Source organism: Talpa occidentalis, unplaced genomic scaffold, assembly GCF_014898055.3.
Source record: "Talpa occidentalis isolate TD23 unplaced genomic scaffold, MPIMG_talOcc4v2.1 talOcc4.16, whole genome shotgun sequence".
Taxonomy (NCBI): domain Eukaryota; kingdom Metazoa; phylum Chordata; class Mammalia; order Eulipotyphla; family Talpidae; genus Talpa; species Talpa occidentalis.
This window is the reverse complement of record NW_023601653.1, coordinates 32,116,143-32,132,730: the sequence shown is the minus strand read 5'-3', so window position 1 is coordinate 32,132,730 and position 16,588 is coordinate 32,116,143. Positions and strand designations below refer to the sequence as shown.

Below are 16,588 nucleotides of genomic sequence, written 5' to 3'. Positions count from 1 at the left end.
CTAACCTGGTTATGATTTTCTTTTTTTCAATTTTCAGTTTTGGATTGTTCATTCATTTTAACATATGTTCATATCTGTATATTATTAAAGGCTGAATTAAGGCTGAATTTTCTTGGATTTTCTATTGCCAGGTATAATACAACTCTGGAAAGTATTATGTTACCTACAAGAAACCCATTTAAAATATACAACAAATAAGTGTAAATGAAAAGGGATGGAGAAAGATATATAATCTTAACACTAACTAAAAGAAAGCAAGAGTATGTTAATTTCAGACAGTGCTGACTTCATAGCAAGAGAAGTTATTACAGATAAAAAGGGGCATTATATAATGTTAAAGGAATAAAGGAATCAATTTTCTGAGAAGACGTAACAATCTTAATGTGTCTACCACCACAGCAAAAAATATGTAAAGCACAAACTGAGACATGCTAGTAGAAATAGATGAATCTACCAGTATACTTGAAGACTTCAAAATCCTTCTCTCAGAAAAGGGCAGATCCAGCAGGCAGAAAATCAGTAAGGACATAGTTCAACTCAATAGCAACAAAAATCAGCTGGATATAATGAACATCTATCAACAGTCTCATCTAACAGCATCATAGCACACATTCTTCTCAAGCACCCATTGAACATTCACCAAGGGTGACTACTTTCAGGGACATAGAACACAACATTACAAATTTAAAAGGATAGAATTCATATAACAGCTTATCCCAGATCATGGAAATAAACTAGAAATCAATAGAGTTAGAAAATACACGCATACATTATTAAACAACATACATCTAAACACAAATGAATCATAGAAAAACATTTGAAGAAAAATATTTAAATATTTTGAATTAAAAGAAATGAAAACACAATTTACAAAAACTTATGGGATACAGTGGAAGCATTTTAGAGGGAAATGTATACTGTTAAATACATGTATTAAAAAAGATCTAAAATTAATCATCTAAGCTCCCAGCTAATAAAACTGAAAAAACGACAAATTAAATTCTCAGTAAGTAAAACTATAGTGAATAAAAATTAGACCAGAAATCAGTGAAATTGAAATTAAAAGTTCAGTAAGGAAAAAAAAAAACACAAGGAAAACAGAAGCTGGTTCTTTGAAAAGATAAGAAAACTGGTTACCTCTACTCAGGCTAACTAGAAAATATATATATAAAGGACAGAGTGGACATCAGTTATTTAATAAAAGAGAGGGCATGACTGTAGAGCCCGTAGATCTTAAAAGGATAATAAAGGAATGCTACAAACACTCTCTATCCCCGAGTTTAATAAATAAAAAGAATGGGTCAAACCTTTGAAAGACATAATCTGCAATATGAATGGGCCCATGTGTATTAAATCAATAATAAATAACCTTTCAAAACAGAAATGCCAGGCCCAGATGGGTTCACTTACTGGTGAAGTCTTCCAAAAATATAAGAAAGAAATTACTCCAGTTCTCAACAGTTTCTTTTATAAAACCAATGGAAATAGTACAAATCTGATTCTATTAGACCAACATTACTCTAAGTCCAAAAACCAGTCAAATCATCCATAATCATGGGTGCAAAATATCTCAATAGAAATATTAGCAATTCATATTAACAATGGATAAAAATAATTATACATTATACATTATGACCAAGCAGGATTGATACCAGGTATGGAAGTCTATTTCAACACTTGAAAATCATTAAATGTAATTCATCTCAACAACGGGCTAACAATACAAAAAGTACAAAAGTATATCAATACAAAAGTATATCAATAATTACAGGAAAAAATATGAAATACAAAATCCCTTCATGATAAAAACTTTCAGTAAACTAGGAATAGAGAATTTCTTCAAGTTGACAAATGACATATACTAGAAAACCTATAGCTAATATACTAAATAGTGAGATATTGGCAGATTTCCCATTCTCATCAGGTAAAAGGCAATGCTATTTCTTCTCATTGTTTCTTTTTTTCCAACATTATACTGGAAGTACTAGCTAATGATTTAAAACAATAAAATAAAATACATGTATGTTAGGAAGGAAGAAATAAAACTGTCTTTGTTCATAGATTTCATGATTGTATTGTAAAAAATACAAATTAATTAATAAAATAAATCCTGGAACAAATAAGAAAATACAGGAGAATTGAAGGATAAAAAGATACTACTCAAAAGTCAATGGATCAATTTCAATTGATTTCCAACATATCAACATGAACACGTGGGATTTTTTTAAAAAGATTATTTATTTATTTATTTATTTATTTATTTATTTATTTATTTATTTCTACAAGCACTGGGTACAGCCAGAAGTGCGGGAGGGTGAGAGAATTCACCAGAGCCAGAGCAGGGAGCAGAACAGGCAGAAGGATGAAGTACACTGCTGAGGGGAGCAGCGGGCGCAGTAGGAGAGGTCTTTGCACCATGTGGGACCCTCACCAGCAGTCAGGGGTCGAACCGACGCTGCAGAGGCTGCGGGCAGCTTTGCAGCCCAGTGCTCAATTGCTGTGCCACCAGGGGAAGCCCAGGATTTTAAATTAAAGACACAATACCATCTATATTAGCACATCAAAAAAAGGAAATACTTGGGTATAAATGTAACAAAATATGTATAACATATATATGTGAAAATAATATAACTGATAAAAAAATCAATGAATTACTAAATAAACAGGAAAATTCATTTTTTATAATTAGGAAGGCACAATAGAATCAAAAATCTGTGTTTCCTAACTTAGTTTGTAGATTTAATGCTCCTATAGTAAAATTCTAGCAAGTTATTTTATGATATGGACAAACTGATTCTACAGTTTATATGAAGAGACAAAGTACCCAAAAACAAAACATCTTCAAAACAATATTGAAGATGAAAAATAGAGTTGAAATTTTGACACTACCAGAGATCAAGATTTACTATAAAACTACATGATCAAGACAGCACGATTTTGGTCAAGGAATATACAACTAGATTAATAAAAGAGAAAATAGAGCCAAGGAATAGACTTACATGTAGTCAACTCAATTGCTATTAATGAAGCAGCAAAGGCAATGCAATGGAGCAAAAATAGTCTTGAACAAATTGTGCTCAAATAACTAGACAGTCACACGCCAAAAAAATGAAGATATAGAACTTACACCCTTAACAATAAGTAACTCAAAATGAATCATGTGCCTAAATGTCAAAGGCAAAGCAATGAAAAAAAAAGAATAAAGTAGATTCAAATAAAATTAAAAATTTGTGGGGGCCTCCCTGGTGGCGCAAGGGGTTAAGCACCGCACTATGAAGCAATCCTCAGCCTCGACAGCAGGAGTTTGATCCCCAGCTGGCCAGCGAGAAACCCACATGGTGCAACAGACCTCTCCTGCCTCGCCCGCTGCTCCCCTCAGCAGTGTATTTCAGTCAGTCTGCCTGTTCTGTTCCCCCGCTCTGTCACTGGTGGATCCTCTGACCCCCACCCTCACATCTCTGGCCTGTACCCCAGCTCTTGCATGCATAAATAAATAAATCTTTTTTAAAAATTGATCTGTATTACTACACACCACTTCCTATCATTAATCTGCACATTATCCTTTGCGAATTTTCTTCTTAGTAATTATTACTATCTTGAATAGTTTAAATTTGTGTTTATATTTGCTTGTTTTTCTGTCTTGACTCATAGCAATATAAGATCTTATCTAAATAAATATCTAAATAAGTGAATAGTATAAGATTTTTTTAAAGGAATATAAATGGTTTTATGTACTACTGGCACATAGTAGGTATTAAGCACATAAATTGTAACTTGTTGAATATGAAACCAAGTTTTTCAAATTTCCACTTAATACAAAAGCAAATACCATGAGTGAAAAATTCTGAAATATACTTCACTCTAATATGTAAAAATTAAATATAAGTTCTTTACCACAATTTATAGATCCTACTTTAAACTGGTTTAGTAATCAGCAACATTTAAGCAAAATATTAAGTAGTTTAGTAGTTATCATCTATCTGTTTACTACTTATCACTAACATATGGTAAAACAATGACTGTTTTAGCATATATTGTTACCCAGGTAGGCAAAAGAAAATGTAGAAGAAATTTGCAAATTTGGTATTTTCTTCTAAGAATACCCTCATAATAGCAAATTAGGCAACTTAAGTCATGTCTCAAATACATAAATTGTGTTCAAGCACTCCATTAAATTTTTGTCTCTCCTGTTATTGTTGAAAGCTACTGATCCACTTAGATGTAGTTGTTTTCTACTAAGAAGTTACTTCAACCTTATCAGATCACTATTTTGTTTTCTTAAATTAGACCTGGTTACCTGAAGCAGTGAATATAGTACTTAAAGACTATTACCAAAATGAAAATGCATACATTGTACAATAATGAAAAATGGTGTAAATATATATATAATTAAAAATAAATAAAATAAAAAAAGAATCTTTTGTGAAGTAGCTAAGACATTGGGAGTGTTTTCTCAAAGAATACAATATTATAACCAAGGGAAAGGAGTTATATGTACATTTTACCTGAAGTATAAAAATTTAAAGTGATCAAACTACACAAATATACTTACACACCTTAATTACTTATATACAAATATTTAAAACACTATGAATCTTTATTCCATAGAGGTTCGTACAAATGGCACAGCATTGCTCCTCAATTTTATTTTGTGAAAGTGAGATACAGATAACTCTATTTCTTAAATATGTCCTCTGATGCTTGACATAATTATTTTGGAATTTAAGCATGATTTGAAGAATCCACTGGAATTTGGCTGCGCAGTGAAGCTGTCCACAGCCTCTGCAGTTCCAATTAGATCCCGGCCGGCCAGCAAGGGTCCCACATGGCGCGCAGACCTCTCCTGTCTCATCTGCCGCTCCCCTCAGCAGTGTACTTCGTCAGTCTGCCTGTTTTATTCCCTGCTCTGTCTGGTGAATCATCTCACCCTCCCAAGCATCTGGCCTATACCCTAGTACTTGTATAAAATAAATAAATCTTTAAAAAAAATAAAATAAAATTTCAAAGCCCAATAGTATAATATTCTTCTCCATTCTTCATTTAAAATATATGCAAGACCGGGCCTCCCTGGTGGTGCAGCGGTTGAGCGCTGGGTTGTGAGGCTGCCCGCAGCCTCTGCAGCGCGGGTTCGGTTCCAGGCCCTCGGGCGAGGGTCCCACATGGCGCGCAGACCTCTCCTGCTGCCCACTGCTCCCTTCAGCAGTGTACTTCATCAGTCTGCCTGCTCTGCTCTCCCCTCTGGCTCTGATGAATTCTCTCACCCTCCCGCACTTCTGACTGTACCCAGTGCTTGTATAAATAAATAAATAAAACTTAAAAAAAAACAAAAAAGACTGTGGGAACTTCTTAAAAAAAAAATATGCAAGACCAACATGAAAATGCATACATTGTTCAAAAAATGTAAAGTGATATTAAAAAAATATAAAATGAAAAAATGGAAAAAAATCATCATATGCTTCTAATGTGTTTAAAAAGACATGCCTTAATTTATCTTGCAGCTTTGCTGTTATTTTATTTCATTAGCGGGAATATGTTTTGTCTGAAAAAAAAATGCAAGAAATATCTTTTTTACCTAAGTTACAATTTTTAATTTCAGTTCATCAAAAATAAATAATAATTGACTTTTGAAGACCAACATGGCTTTTCTGGAATTAGACCATCTAAATGGTAGGCACCACTAAAATCTCCCACTCTTAGATTTTACAAAAGTTTTCAGAAATGACTAAATTAGGAGTGTAAATGAATCTCTCCATAATTGAAGTAATGGCAGAGAAACCCTCTTGCACTGATTTTGTTACCAATGACAAAGTTCAGGCATACAAAATTATTATTGTTTTTTTAAGATTTATTTTTATACAAGAGCTGGGGTACCAGTCAGAGGTGCAGGGGGGTGAGAGAATTCACGAGAGACAGAGCGGGGAGCAGAACAGGCAGACAACCAAATGCACTGCTGAGGGGAGCATCAGACACGCCAGGAGAGGTCTGCCGCACCATGTGGGAATCTCCCTGGCCGGTTGGGAATCGAACATGCGCTGCAGAGGCTGCAGTCAGCTTCACAGCACTGTGCTCAACCCACTGCACCACTGGGGAGGCCTAGGCATATAAAATTAAAGTTCAGTCAGTCCTACTGTATTTGACAATATGTTGTTTGCCTTTTGTTTCTGAATACCTAATATCAGATTTATAATACGATATCTGACATAAAAAGTACAGTTGCTATCATTTAGGTTTTATATATCTCAGCCACACACTTTTAAAGTGTATTTTATGTTTGGAAGACATTAGGTTTCCAAAAGAGAAAAGTTTCATTTATACCATATGGATTTAACACTATCATTAACACCTTACATTACCCTATAATTAACACAACATATCACATTAGTAAGTTAGTTAAAATTAATGAACCAATATCTCCATATTCTTACTTACGAAAGTTCATACTTGATAGAGATTTCTTTTTTTTTTTTTAAAGATTGATTGATTGATTGATTTATTTATACAAGCACTGGATACAGTCAGAAACACGGGAGGGTGAGAGAATTCAACAGAGACAGAGGGGAGAGCAGAGCAGGCAAACTGATGAAGTACACTGCTGAGGGGAGCAGCGGGCGGCAGGAGAGGTCTGTTGTGCCATGTGGGACCCTCGCAGGTGGTCGGGGATCAAACCGTCGCTGCAGAGGCTGCAGGCAGCTTAGCAGCCCAGCGCTCAACTGCTGCACCACGGGGGAGGCCCTGATAATGATTTCTTTAGCTTTTACTTAAGGTCTATTTTTATGACCCAAGATCACATAGAAGATGTATTAATTCTGTTGTCATTTTTTTCCTAGGCTCCTGAAATCAGCTGAAACAATATCCTTTCAAAAAAAAAATTCGCTGAAGTCTTAACATCTAGTACTTGAAAATGTGACCTTGTATGGCGATGAGTTTTTCAGAGGTGATCAAGTTAAAATAGAGTCATTATAGTTGAACTTAATCTAATAGGACCGGTGTCTTTATAACAGGGTGACATTGGGGTCATACTTCTATAAGCCAATAAATGGTAAAGATTTCAAGGAGATCAATAGAAGATAGGGGAGAAGCATGGAGGAGATTTACCCTTAGAGCTCTCCAGAAAGAACCAACCCTGCTGACAACTTGATTGAGGAATTCTGTGATCTGTGAGACAATAAATTCTGTTGTTTGCACCACTCAATTTGTGGTACTGTGTTATGACAGATATAGCAAACTAATATAACTCCTCTTGTCTGTACAATTTATCAGACTTTCTTATTTTTGATGATGACAGTTTTGAGGAGCAATAATAAGAAACATTGTAGGATGCCCTCTGTCTTTTTTTTTTCCTCTTCTCATAAACATACTATGACTATGGGTCTTTGGAAGGAAGATTGCAGAAATGAGATATTACTTTTGTCACATTCTTACTAAGGTCACATACTATGAACAATATTTATTTATTGTTTATAAACAATATTTATTTATTGTTCTCTCTCTTTACCCCAACTTCCCATACTGTATTCTCTAAAAGACTTCATTATGCACAAGGCTGACTGAAATATGGCCCTTTTCGGAGAACACTATACCTACATAAACAATTTGTAATTATTCGTCATTGTGTTAGACATTTAGGGCAAGAAGAACAATATATAAAGAAAATTAAATAACCAACTATGCCCATGATCCCAGAAAGCACTTGTTAGAGCTGATAAAGTCCAGAGGGGAAAAAGGCAGTGCCCCTATCCCAGTTACAGATAGCTAGGTTGTTTAGAAAAGTCAATTTATTCCATGTCTTGACTCTGCAGACCATTTAAAACAATGTTCTTTCTCATAACCACTTAAGTAAGTGTGAAAATATAGGAAATGAAAAACAAACAAAAAACAGAAATACTATCACTTTTAAAAGCTGGAAAGATAGTGTATCACCCTAAGAGAAGACTGTATTGGACTTTCTATTTTGAAGACTGAGCTGAAATACTCTTTTTTGAGTTGCCAGGTATAGCTCATACCTAAAACAATGACCTGTGTTAGAGAAAAAATACTCTAGAAAACACATGTATGCATTTCCAAGTTATAACTATTAAATAGACTAGGAATTCTCCATTAAGGAAATTAGATTATAGTGAATCAAGAAATTCTTTACAGTAGACCTGTCTTGGGGGAGCAAAATCATAATTGGGAATAATTTACCATAACCCATCACACAGACCTTGGTCCAGTAAGTACACATAGTTAGCACTGACATGTCTGCTGAAAGGAAGTGTCAAAAATCACTGTGAGGGTAGTCAGGGGAGTTAAATGTTAAGAGAATCAAACCTCTGAACAGAGGAATGGTCTTAACTCTCATGCAACAAAAAGGGACTAATAATTGGATGGTAAGGTATAACACACTTATAAAAGTTTAGTAAGTGTTGTAGGTACAACAAAATCCAGTTTGGAAACCATATTCAGTTCCCTCCTTCCAAGTAGTATTTATATAAAAAGAGAGGATGAAAGCTGTGAAGCCTTTTTGCAGGAGCAACCAAATCCATCCACAAGATATTATTCTGGCAGATATCTGTTCATGTCTCAGCCATATAAATATTTGGAATCAGATATTTAAGGTTTCTTGAGTACATGGCATAGCTATGGCTACTATTCCTGCCTGTAATCATGCTTACATGCTCATTTAAGAGTTACTATGGGCCTAGACACACGTTCAGATGACTTTTCCATTCTTGTAGTAAACTTTTATGGTGTGCATTTAATTCTGAGCATAATAGCACAATAAATATTTTAATTAATAAGTTAATGCTTTTTCGAAAAATTGTGAAGAGTGTATCAATTCATGTGTTCAAGTAAGAAAAATAATGAACTACAAACCAAATATTGTTGGTCCGTGCCGCAGGCCGACGGGGTTCAGGAACACGGCGGAGGGGCTGGGGATGAAAAATGCTTCTACTCACTTGGCTGGAGGCAGGAACACACACTTTATTACCTAGGGGGCAGGGATATATATATATATATATATATATATATATATATATATATATATATATATATATATATATATGAAAGTCTGCACATGCGCTTTTCTTAGCTTGCACATGTGCTTTGGTCTGCGCATGCGCTTTACGTGGCTTGCACATGCGCTTTTCGTAGCTTTTGCCTTGTGCATGCGCTTTCCATGGACCTTGCAACTTCCTGTTAAGATTGCATCAGATTTGTAGTTCTTTCGGTTGGCGGAAGCGAACACTACCTCAGGTCCCTCTGTTGGCCAGAAAGCAGCATTGCCAAGGCGGTATTGCCAAAGGTTACTAATAGCTCCCCCGTTTTTACTTTATGGTGTAGGGAGGGACTCACAAGGGCCTGTCTTAGGTTGTGGCAGGTATGCACCCATGCTTACCCGTCATGGCTGTCCACTACCTGGATTCCAGATAAAGTGACAGTGCTGTCTTAGGTTGCTATGGGGCACACCACCATCTTACCCGTCATTGGCCTACAAGTGGTCTAGGGCAATACTTATCCAGACATTGGGGTCCTGAGAAGATTGTAATGGGGAATAGCGCACATGTAAGTGCTACTCGTAAGTTTTTGCGTCTATTCCATTGATGCCACAAGATGACAAAAATGACCCTTAAACAGAGGAAAATTAGACTGAGGAGTGAGACCGCTCCACCTAAGGATTTGACCAATCCCCAAGCTTTGGAGAGCCAGGAGAGGGCTTCATCGGGATTATATATGGAAGCCCGAGTATTATTAATAGTGAGAATTTGATTAGCCAATTGGACAGTAAAATTGAGAAAGGTTTGGTTCCATGGGCCGCGCAGGTAGTCATTAAGGGAATGAACTTGAGAGGAGTAGTTGGATACAACAGCAGGGGTAACGCAGGTGAAGGCATAGGTAGGCATACAGGGGATATGAGCAGTTAAAGGCAATAAGTCGATTTCTTCCTGTATTAAGGAAACTTGTTGATTCAACTGGAGTAGTCCTACTGCGAGATGGTTGTTGATGGAATTTTGTGTGAGAAAGGCGCTGGAGGCTCTTTCTGAGAGAAGGTTGATGATATCTGCATTGAGTACGGAGTTGGATAGATCTAGGCCACCGACCACCGCGGCCGCAGCTGCCAGCGTCGAGAAGACGGAGATCAAGGCGCCAACAACCAATGCCGGACCTGCTTGTTGATTTCGGATGATTACCGGAGAAGTAGACTCAGATACATTGACAGGCATAATAACGACCTTAGGGAAACGCATGACAACAAAGGAATTGCTGAGGGTTCTAGACCAACAAGAGGAAAGGTGACAGCTACAATTGAGGGAGGATTGATTGTCGAACGATAGATTGAAAGACACTATAGAAAGGAGTCCAGTGGTGGAATTGGTAGACAAGAATGATGGGAGAATACCCCCCTTTCTGGAAACCAGCAGAAAGAAAGGGAGATTATTAACTATTGTCCAATGAATAGTGTTGCAAAGGAGAGGGGGTACTTGCAGTTGGAGGTGGAAGAGTAGCAGGTGGAGGATCATTTTCAGAAGGTTTGGAGAGCGCCTCTTTGTTGGGCGGATCGGAGGGCAGACTATGAAGTAAGCGAGTCAGCCGAAGAGGGATCCAACAAGGCTGAGGTTGACCGGGAGGAAAGATACAAAGGGATCCGGGTGCCTCGGCGAGGACCGGAGCTGGTGGTTGCCATTGTAGGGAGTGGGGCTCTTTCCAAACAACTGAGCAGATAGAATGATTGGCCTTTGTTTGCCAATGGACCTCCGCTCTTGTTAATTTAGTTTGGGTGTCCAAGGAGGCAAAATTAATAGTAAACAGAGCCTTGGACAGGCGAATGCGAGGGTCTGGTGGGGTGGAATTAGACTGCTTTTGTATTTGATTTTTTAAGTGTTGACGGGCACATTCTACGAGAGCTTGTACCTGAGGATTATAAGGAATACCTGTAATGTGAGTGATATAATGGTCAGAGCAAAAGGAGGCAAAGGATCGGCTAGCATAAGCCAGGCTGTTGTCCGTTTTTATAACACGAGGCTGTCCCATGTACGCAAGGGCCTGCCACAAATGTGAGATAACATCCTTGGTCACCTCCCCCGAATGAGGGGATGCAAAGAGGAGGTGTGAGTGAGTATCAATGGAGACATGGACAAAGGATTGGCGTCCAAAATGAGGAATGTGAGTGACATCCATTTGCCAAATGTGATTAGGAATAAGACCTCGTGGGTTAGCACCCTGGTAAGATGGCGGTATAGGACGGAAAGGTGCGCATTCTGGGCAGGACAGGACAATTTCTTGAGCCTGAAGCTGGGAGAGTCCAAATTTAATAGCCAGGGAGGAGGCATTGGTATGAAGATTGGCATGTTCTTGTTGAGCTCCATGAATAGCTGGAAGGCAGAGTTTGGGCTCGGGGGGGAGTTCTAGTAAGAAGGTCTGCCATTGTGTTACCAAGAGATAATGGTCCAGGGAGAGGTAAGTGGCCTCGAATATGTGCAATAAAGAATGGGTGGGAACGGGACTGAATAACAGTTTGTAGATTTTTTTTTTTTTAAATGGTCACCGCCGAGCTAGAGGCCGAGACATAGGGGGCCGTCTCCAGTAGTGGGATGGTCCAGGCCAGGTATTGACTATCCGTATATAAATTAATGGGAGTGTCATGGAAAATTTGGAAAGTCACCATAATGGCCGTAGCCTCAACGATTTGGGCAGAGGTACTTGGGACCGCAAAAGAGTGTTGGCCCCTAGAAGAAACCACTGCGGCCGTGCCATTGGAAGACCCGTTGGTGAAGACAGTGAGTGCCTTTGGGATTGGATTGGTGCTGGTGACCTTAGGGAAGCAAAAGGGATGATGTTGGAGAAAGGTGACCAAGGGGGATCGTGGGTAGTGTGAGATGAATTCCCCCGGGAATTGAGTAGCGCAGAGAATCCAATCCGTATCAGAAGAACAAAGGTCTTGTATTTGTGGCTTTATGTATGGCACAGAAATGGTTGAAGGCAAATGACTGTAAATGGTCAATGATTCAAAAAGAGAGGCCCGGATCAGTTGAATTACCAAAGTGTGGTAGGGGGACACAACCTGTTTAGGAGAGACGGATAAATGGGACCATTGGAGTGGACCCTCCTGCCAAAACAGTCCAGTGGGAGTGAGGGCGCTTGCAAAGACGAGAAAGGTAAAGGGTTTGGAGGGGTCAATACGTCAAAGAATGGTGGACTGTAAACAAGAGTTAACCTGTTGAATGGCTGTGCGGGCCTCAGGGGTAAGTTGGCGAGGCGCTGTGGGAGAGGAGTCACCCTGTAAGCAATAAAACAACGGTTTGAGCATGCCCATGGGAATTCCCAAAGTTGGCCGAAGCCAGGCCAAGTCTCCACAGAACTGTTGGAGCTGATGGAGTGTATGAATGTCCTGAGTGATCAACTGTCCTTTAAGGGGCCGGAAGGTCTCCGGGGTGAGAGAGAAACCCAGGAATTTGAAGGGAGGCTGCAATTGAATTTTTTCTGGGGCTATTATGAGATTAGCCTGTCGGAGGAGGTGGAAGATTTTATGAAGGGCCTCTTGGAGCAATGCCTCGGTGGGAGCAGCCAACAGAATGTCATCCATGTAGTGGTCAAGATAAAGTTGTGGAAAATTTTGTCGCAGTGGTATCAAGACCGTAGCGACAAAGACCTGGCACATGACTGGGCTATTAGTCATTCCTTGAGGAAGACATACCCACTGGTAACGGTCGGCCAGACTGATATTATTGACAAATGGAAGGGTGAAAGCAAATCGAGGGGAATCCTCAGGGTGAAGAGGAATGGAGAAAAAACAATCCTTAATGTCAATGACGGCCATGGGGAAGTCCATGGGGATTCCTGAGGGGTCGGGAAGGCTTCGCTGTACCAGGCCAAAAGGGACCATGATTTTGTTAACTTCCCAGAGATCATGTAACAGTCGCCAGATGCCAGAGGATTTTTTCATGACAAAAATAGGGAGGTTCCATGGGGAGGTGGAGGGAACAAGGTGTCTGGCCGTTAGTTGATTCTTAACAAGAGAATGAGCCGCCTGTAGTTTTTCTCTAGATAGGGGCCACTGAGGGATCCACACCGGGTCATGTTTTTTCCAGGTGATTTTCAGAGGAGCCAGAGTGGAAGGCGGAAGTTCAGTGGCCCCTCCTAAAAAGGGGGGGGGGGTAAATCCCAGCCCAGACTTGTCTTTTCCCTGACGGATTTGGGAGGATGGTATGGAAAGGGGCAAGGGATCACCTTGAAGGTTTTTTCCCAGCCCTTTGCCAGGTGAATAACCACTTTTGACCATGGAACAAGTCGCTGGGGAGTTTGTGGTAATGATTATATCCATAGCGGACATAACATCCCTTCCCCACAGATTCACGGGAATATGAGGGAAGACATAGGGCTTAAAATACCCATTGTGACCTTCCTCTGAAGTGCAGTGTAAATGACGAGAACTGCGGGATGGATGGGAGGCTGATCCCACCCCCTGAATGGAAGTGTTAGATTGAGTGAGTTTCCATGCGGATGGCCAATGATTTTGAGCAATGACGGAAACATCAGCCCCATTATCCGAAAGACCCATGAAGTGTTTGCCCTCTACAAGAAGGGAGATCATTGGTCGACTGTCTAATTGGAGAGAAAGGTTGACACAAACCGGAGGAGAGTTTTTAGCTAGGCTTTTCAAAGGTTGAGACTGACAAGTCTTGATGTGAGAATGAAAAGGAAAAGGGATTAATTGAGCCATGGATTGTCTGGGGGAGATAGAGACCACTCCATGTGTGGCCGTGGCTAAAATTTGAATTTCTCCTGAGAAGGAAGGTTCAATGATGCCTGGAATGATGGACAATCCCCTTATAGCAGAGTGCTTGTGTCCTAAAACAAGGGCAAAATGGTCAGGAGGCATGGAGCCATGAATTCCCATGGAAATAGGTTGGACTCCCATAGCGGGTGTTAAAAGGGAGGGGGATTTTACCAGGAGGTCGAACCCGGGGCTGGAGGGCCCAGCTCATTGGAGCTGGCTGAAGAGGGAAAGAGGCTGTGAGGAAGGTGGGTTTGGCTCACCATGTAAGTCTGAGGAGGGTGATAAGAGGCTGGAGGTGGAACTTGATTGTACGGCCCCTGAGAGAGGGGGGCCTGGAACCTTGGAGTCCCCCTCGAGTTTGACTGATGAAAAGGAGTTATGGGCGAGCCAGTTACATCAAATTTTGAATGGCATTCATTAGCCCAATGGAGGCCCTTTTGGCAACGAGGACAGGGACCGGGAGGTGGCGGACGTGTAAGGGCACCCCCCTGTGGCCGGGAAGTGGAAGTATTAGGGCGGGAGGGGCATTCATTGCGGAAATGGCCCGTTTGACCACCCAAGACAGGTACCGCCTCGTGTGGGGTGCTGGGCTGACGGCAGCAGAGCCGCCGCTGTGATGGTGCCTGTAACGGTAGCACCGTCAATATCCTTACACAAGCGTATGTACCCAGAAATATCCTGTTTATCCTTCCATGGGCGAATGGCCTCCTGGCACCATTTGTTAGCATTTTCAAATGCCAATTTTTTGACTAGTATAGAGGTAGGCTCTCCCTCACCCATAATTCGAGAGGCGGCTGTTAGAAGGCGAGCTACAAAGTCAGCAAATGGCTCTGAGGGGCCCTGGAGGATTTTTGTAAGGGATTGGTGAGGCTGTCCCCTGGATCCCAGTGCCTTCCAAGCCGATTTGGCTGCCAAGGCCACTTGCGCAAAAACGGCAGGATTATACAAACATTGTTGCTGGTTAGTACTATAACTGGGACCCTCCCCGGTTAATATTTCTTTAGTTTGTTGGGGAAAACCTCTTTGAAGATTGGTTTGAGCATACTGGTCAGAGTTCCGTAAACTGGCCCTTCCACAAAAGATAATCCCCCGGGCTCAAAACCGCGCGGAAAGTGTCCTTCCAGTCATTGGGTGTCATAATAAAGGTTTCAAAGGTGTCTAACATTTGGTGAACAAAAGGGCTCTGAAGTCTGTAGTCTTTGATAGATTCTTTTAAGAGCTTGAGGTCTCGGAAAGGCAGTGCCGAATGTTGCCAAACCGCCTGTCCTTGAGCATTTTGAGTAACCGAGACCGGGCAGGCCAGAAGGGATTCCCGAGATTTTTCAGAGTTGGAGGGTACAAATCTCGAAAGAACAGAAGTTAGGGACTGTATAAGCCCAGGAAAGTCTGGGTCAGAGCCATGGGAGTTGAGTGGAGGGGTAGAGAGGAGAGTGGGAAGGGAGGGATACCACCGATTTTTGGTTGATGGGGGTGGTCTATCATTGGGAGGTGGATAGTCTGTCCTCCACATCCCCCTCGTCTGAAGAGGAATCTCCCCCCGTATTTGAGGATTGAGGGGGGGGTGGTTTCCGTGGCTGAGCTTGCCGCGGCTGAGTATGTGGCGGTTGTTTACTTTCGGACTGAGCCATGGAGCGCAATGCCTCAGTCACTAGTTCACAAGCAGCTGCTCCTCTGTCACTACGGGGGGGGGGGGGGACAGTTTGGGGTCCGTAAAGGTCCCTGTGAAGAAGGAAGTCTGCTTTGACCTTTTCCCAGTTTCGTACTGAGACGGTGTCCTGCTGAAGGAACCATTTGCTGGTATTTACGAGGACTGAGACTAGATTATGAAGGGTCTGAACCTTAACGGGAGTTCCATAATGTTTAAGGAGAAGTTGTAGGGCTCTAACAAGTTGGCCCTTGGACATGGTATTGCCCATGATGCAGATCACTTACCTAATCCTTACCTTACTGATTGATCGGTCCCTCAGAGGATCCCTCGTACTCCTGTCCCGATGTTGGGTGCCACTTGTCGGTCCGTCCCGCAGGCCGACGGGGTTCAGGAACATGGTAGAGGGGCTGGGAATGAAAAATGCGTCTACTCACTTGGCTGGAGGCAGGAACACACACTTTATTACCAAGGGGGCAGGGATATATATATATATATATATAAGTCTGCGCATGCACTTTTCTTGGCTTGCGCATATGCTTTGGTCTGCGCATGCGCTTTACGTGGCTTGCACATGCGCTTTTCGTAGCTTTTGTCTTGTGCATGCGCTTTCCATGGACCTTAAAACTTCCTGTTAAGATTGCATCAGATTTGTAGTTCTTTCGGTTGGCGGAAGCAAACACTACCTCAGGTCCCTCTGTTGGCCAGAAAGCAGCATTGCCAAGGCGGTATTGCCAAAGGTTACTAACAAAATATTATGTTTGTTTAATATTTTAAATAATTTCCTACTATTTTATTAGTTCAGAAATGTTTACAGGTAGAATGTTTACATGTTTACATTTGATCTCTTTGGTTTCATCCCCAATATCTAAACATCTTGGCATCACAAAGGGCTTAGAAAATAATGTGGAAACGTCTATGTAGACTGAAACACCAGGTAACAGCTTGCTAAGTACAGACATGATTCATGGGGTACTTATACTCATGATGTTTAAATCCTTATGGTGAGCTTTACCTGCAATTTCATAAATACTTTGTAATCAAATTTTTGTAGTGCAGGAGGGTTAGTTAATGATGAATGAAATCCTACAGACAACTTTCTAGAAAATCAGACTCATTTTAAATTTAGTTGATATTTTCATTATAAGTGGTAAGAGGGCAGAGCCAGACATTTTTCTTTAATT

At 40.7% G+C, this 16,588-nt stretch overlaps 1 protein-coding gene across 1 annotated transcript; it reads right to left on the bottom strand.

The window, feature by feature from the left end:
* Window positions 1-9,464: 9,464 nt before the first annotated feature.
* Window positions 9,465-15,853, bottom strand: LOC129146044 (uncharacterized). Its single transcript, XM_054696842.1, has 3 exons — window positions 15,703-15,853; window positions 12,197-12,259; window positions 9,465-10,214 (listed from the first exon to the last, which is right to left on the bottom strand). Exons 1-3 carry the CDS (start codon window positions 15,802-15,804, stop codon window positions 9,465-9,467), a joined length of 915 nt encoding a protein of 304 aa, XP_054552817.1. The 5' UTR covers window positions 15,805-15,853.
* Between the last annotated feature and the right edge of the window lie 735 nt (window positions 15,854-16,588).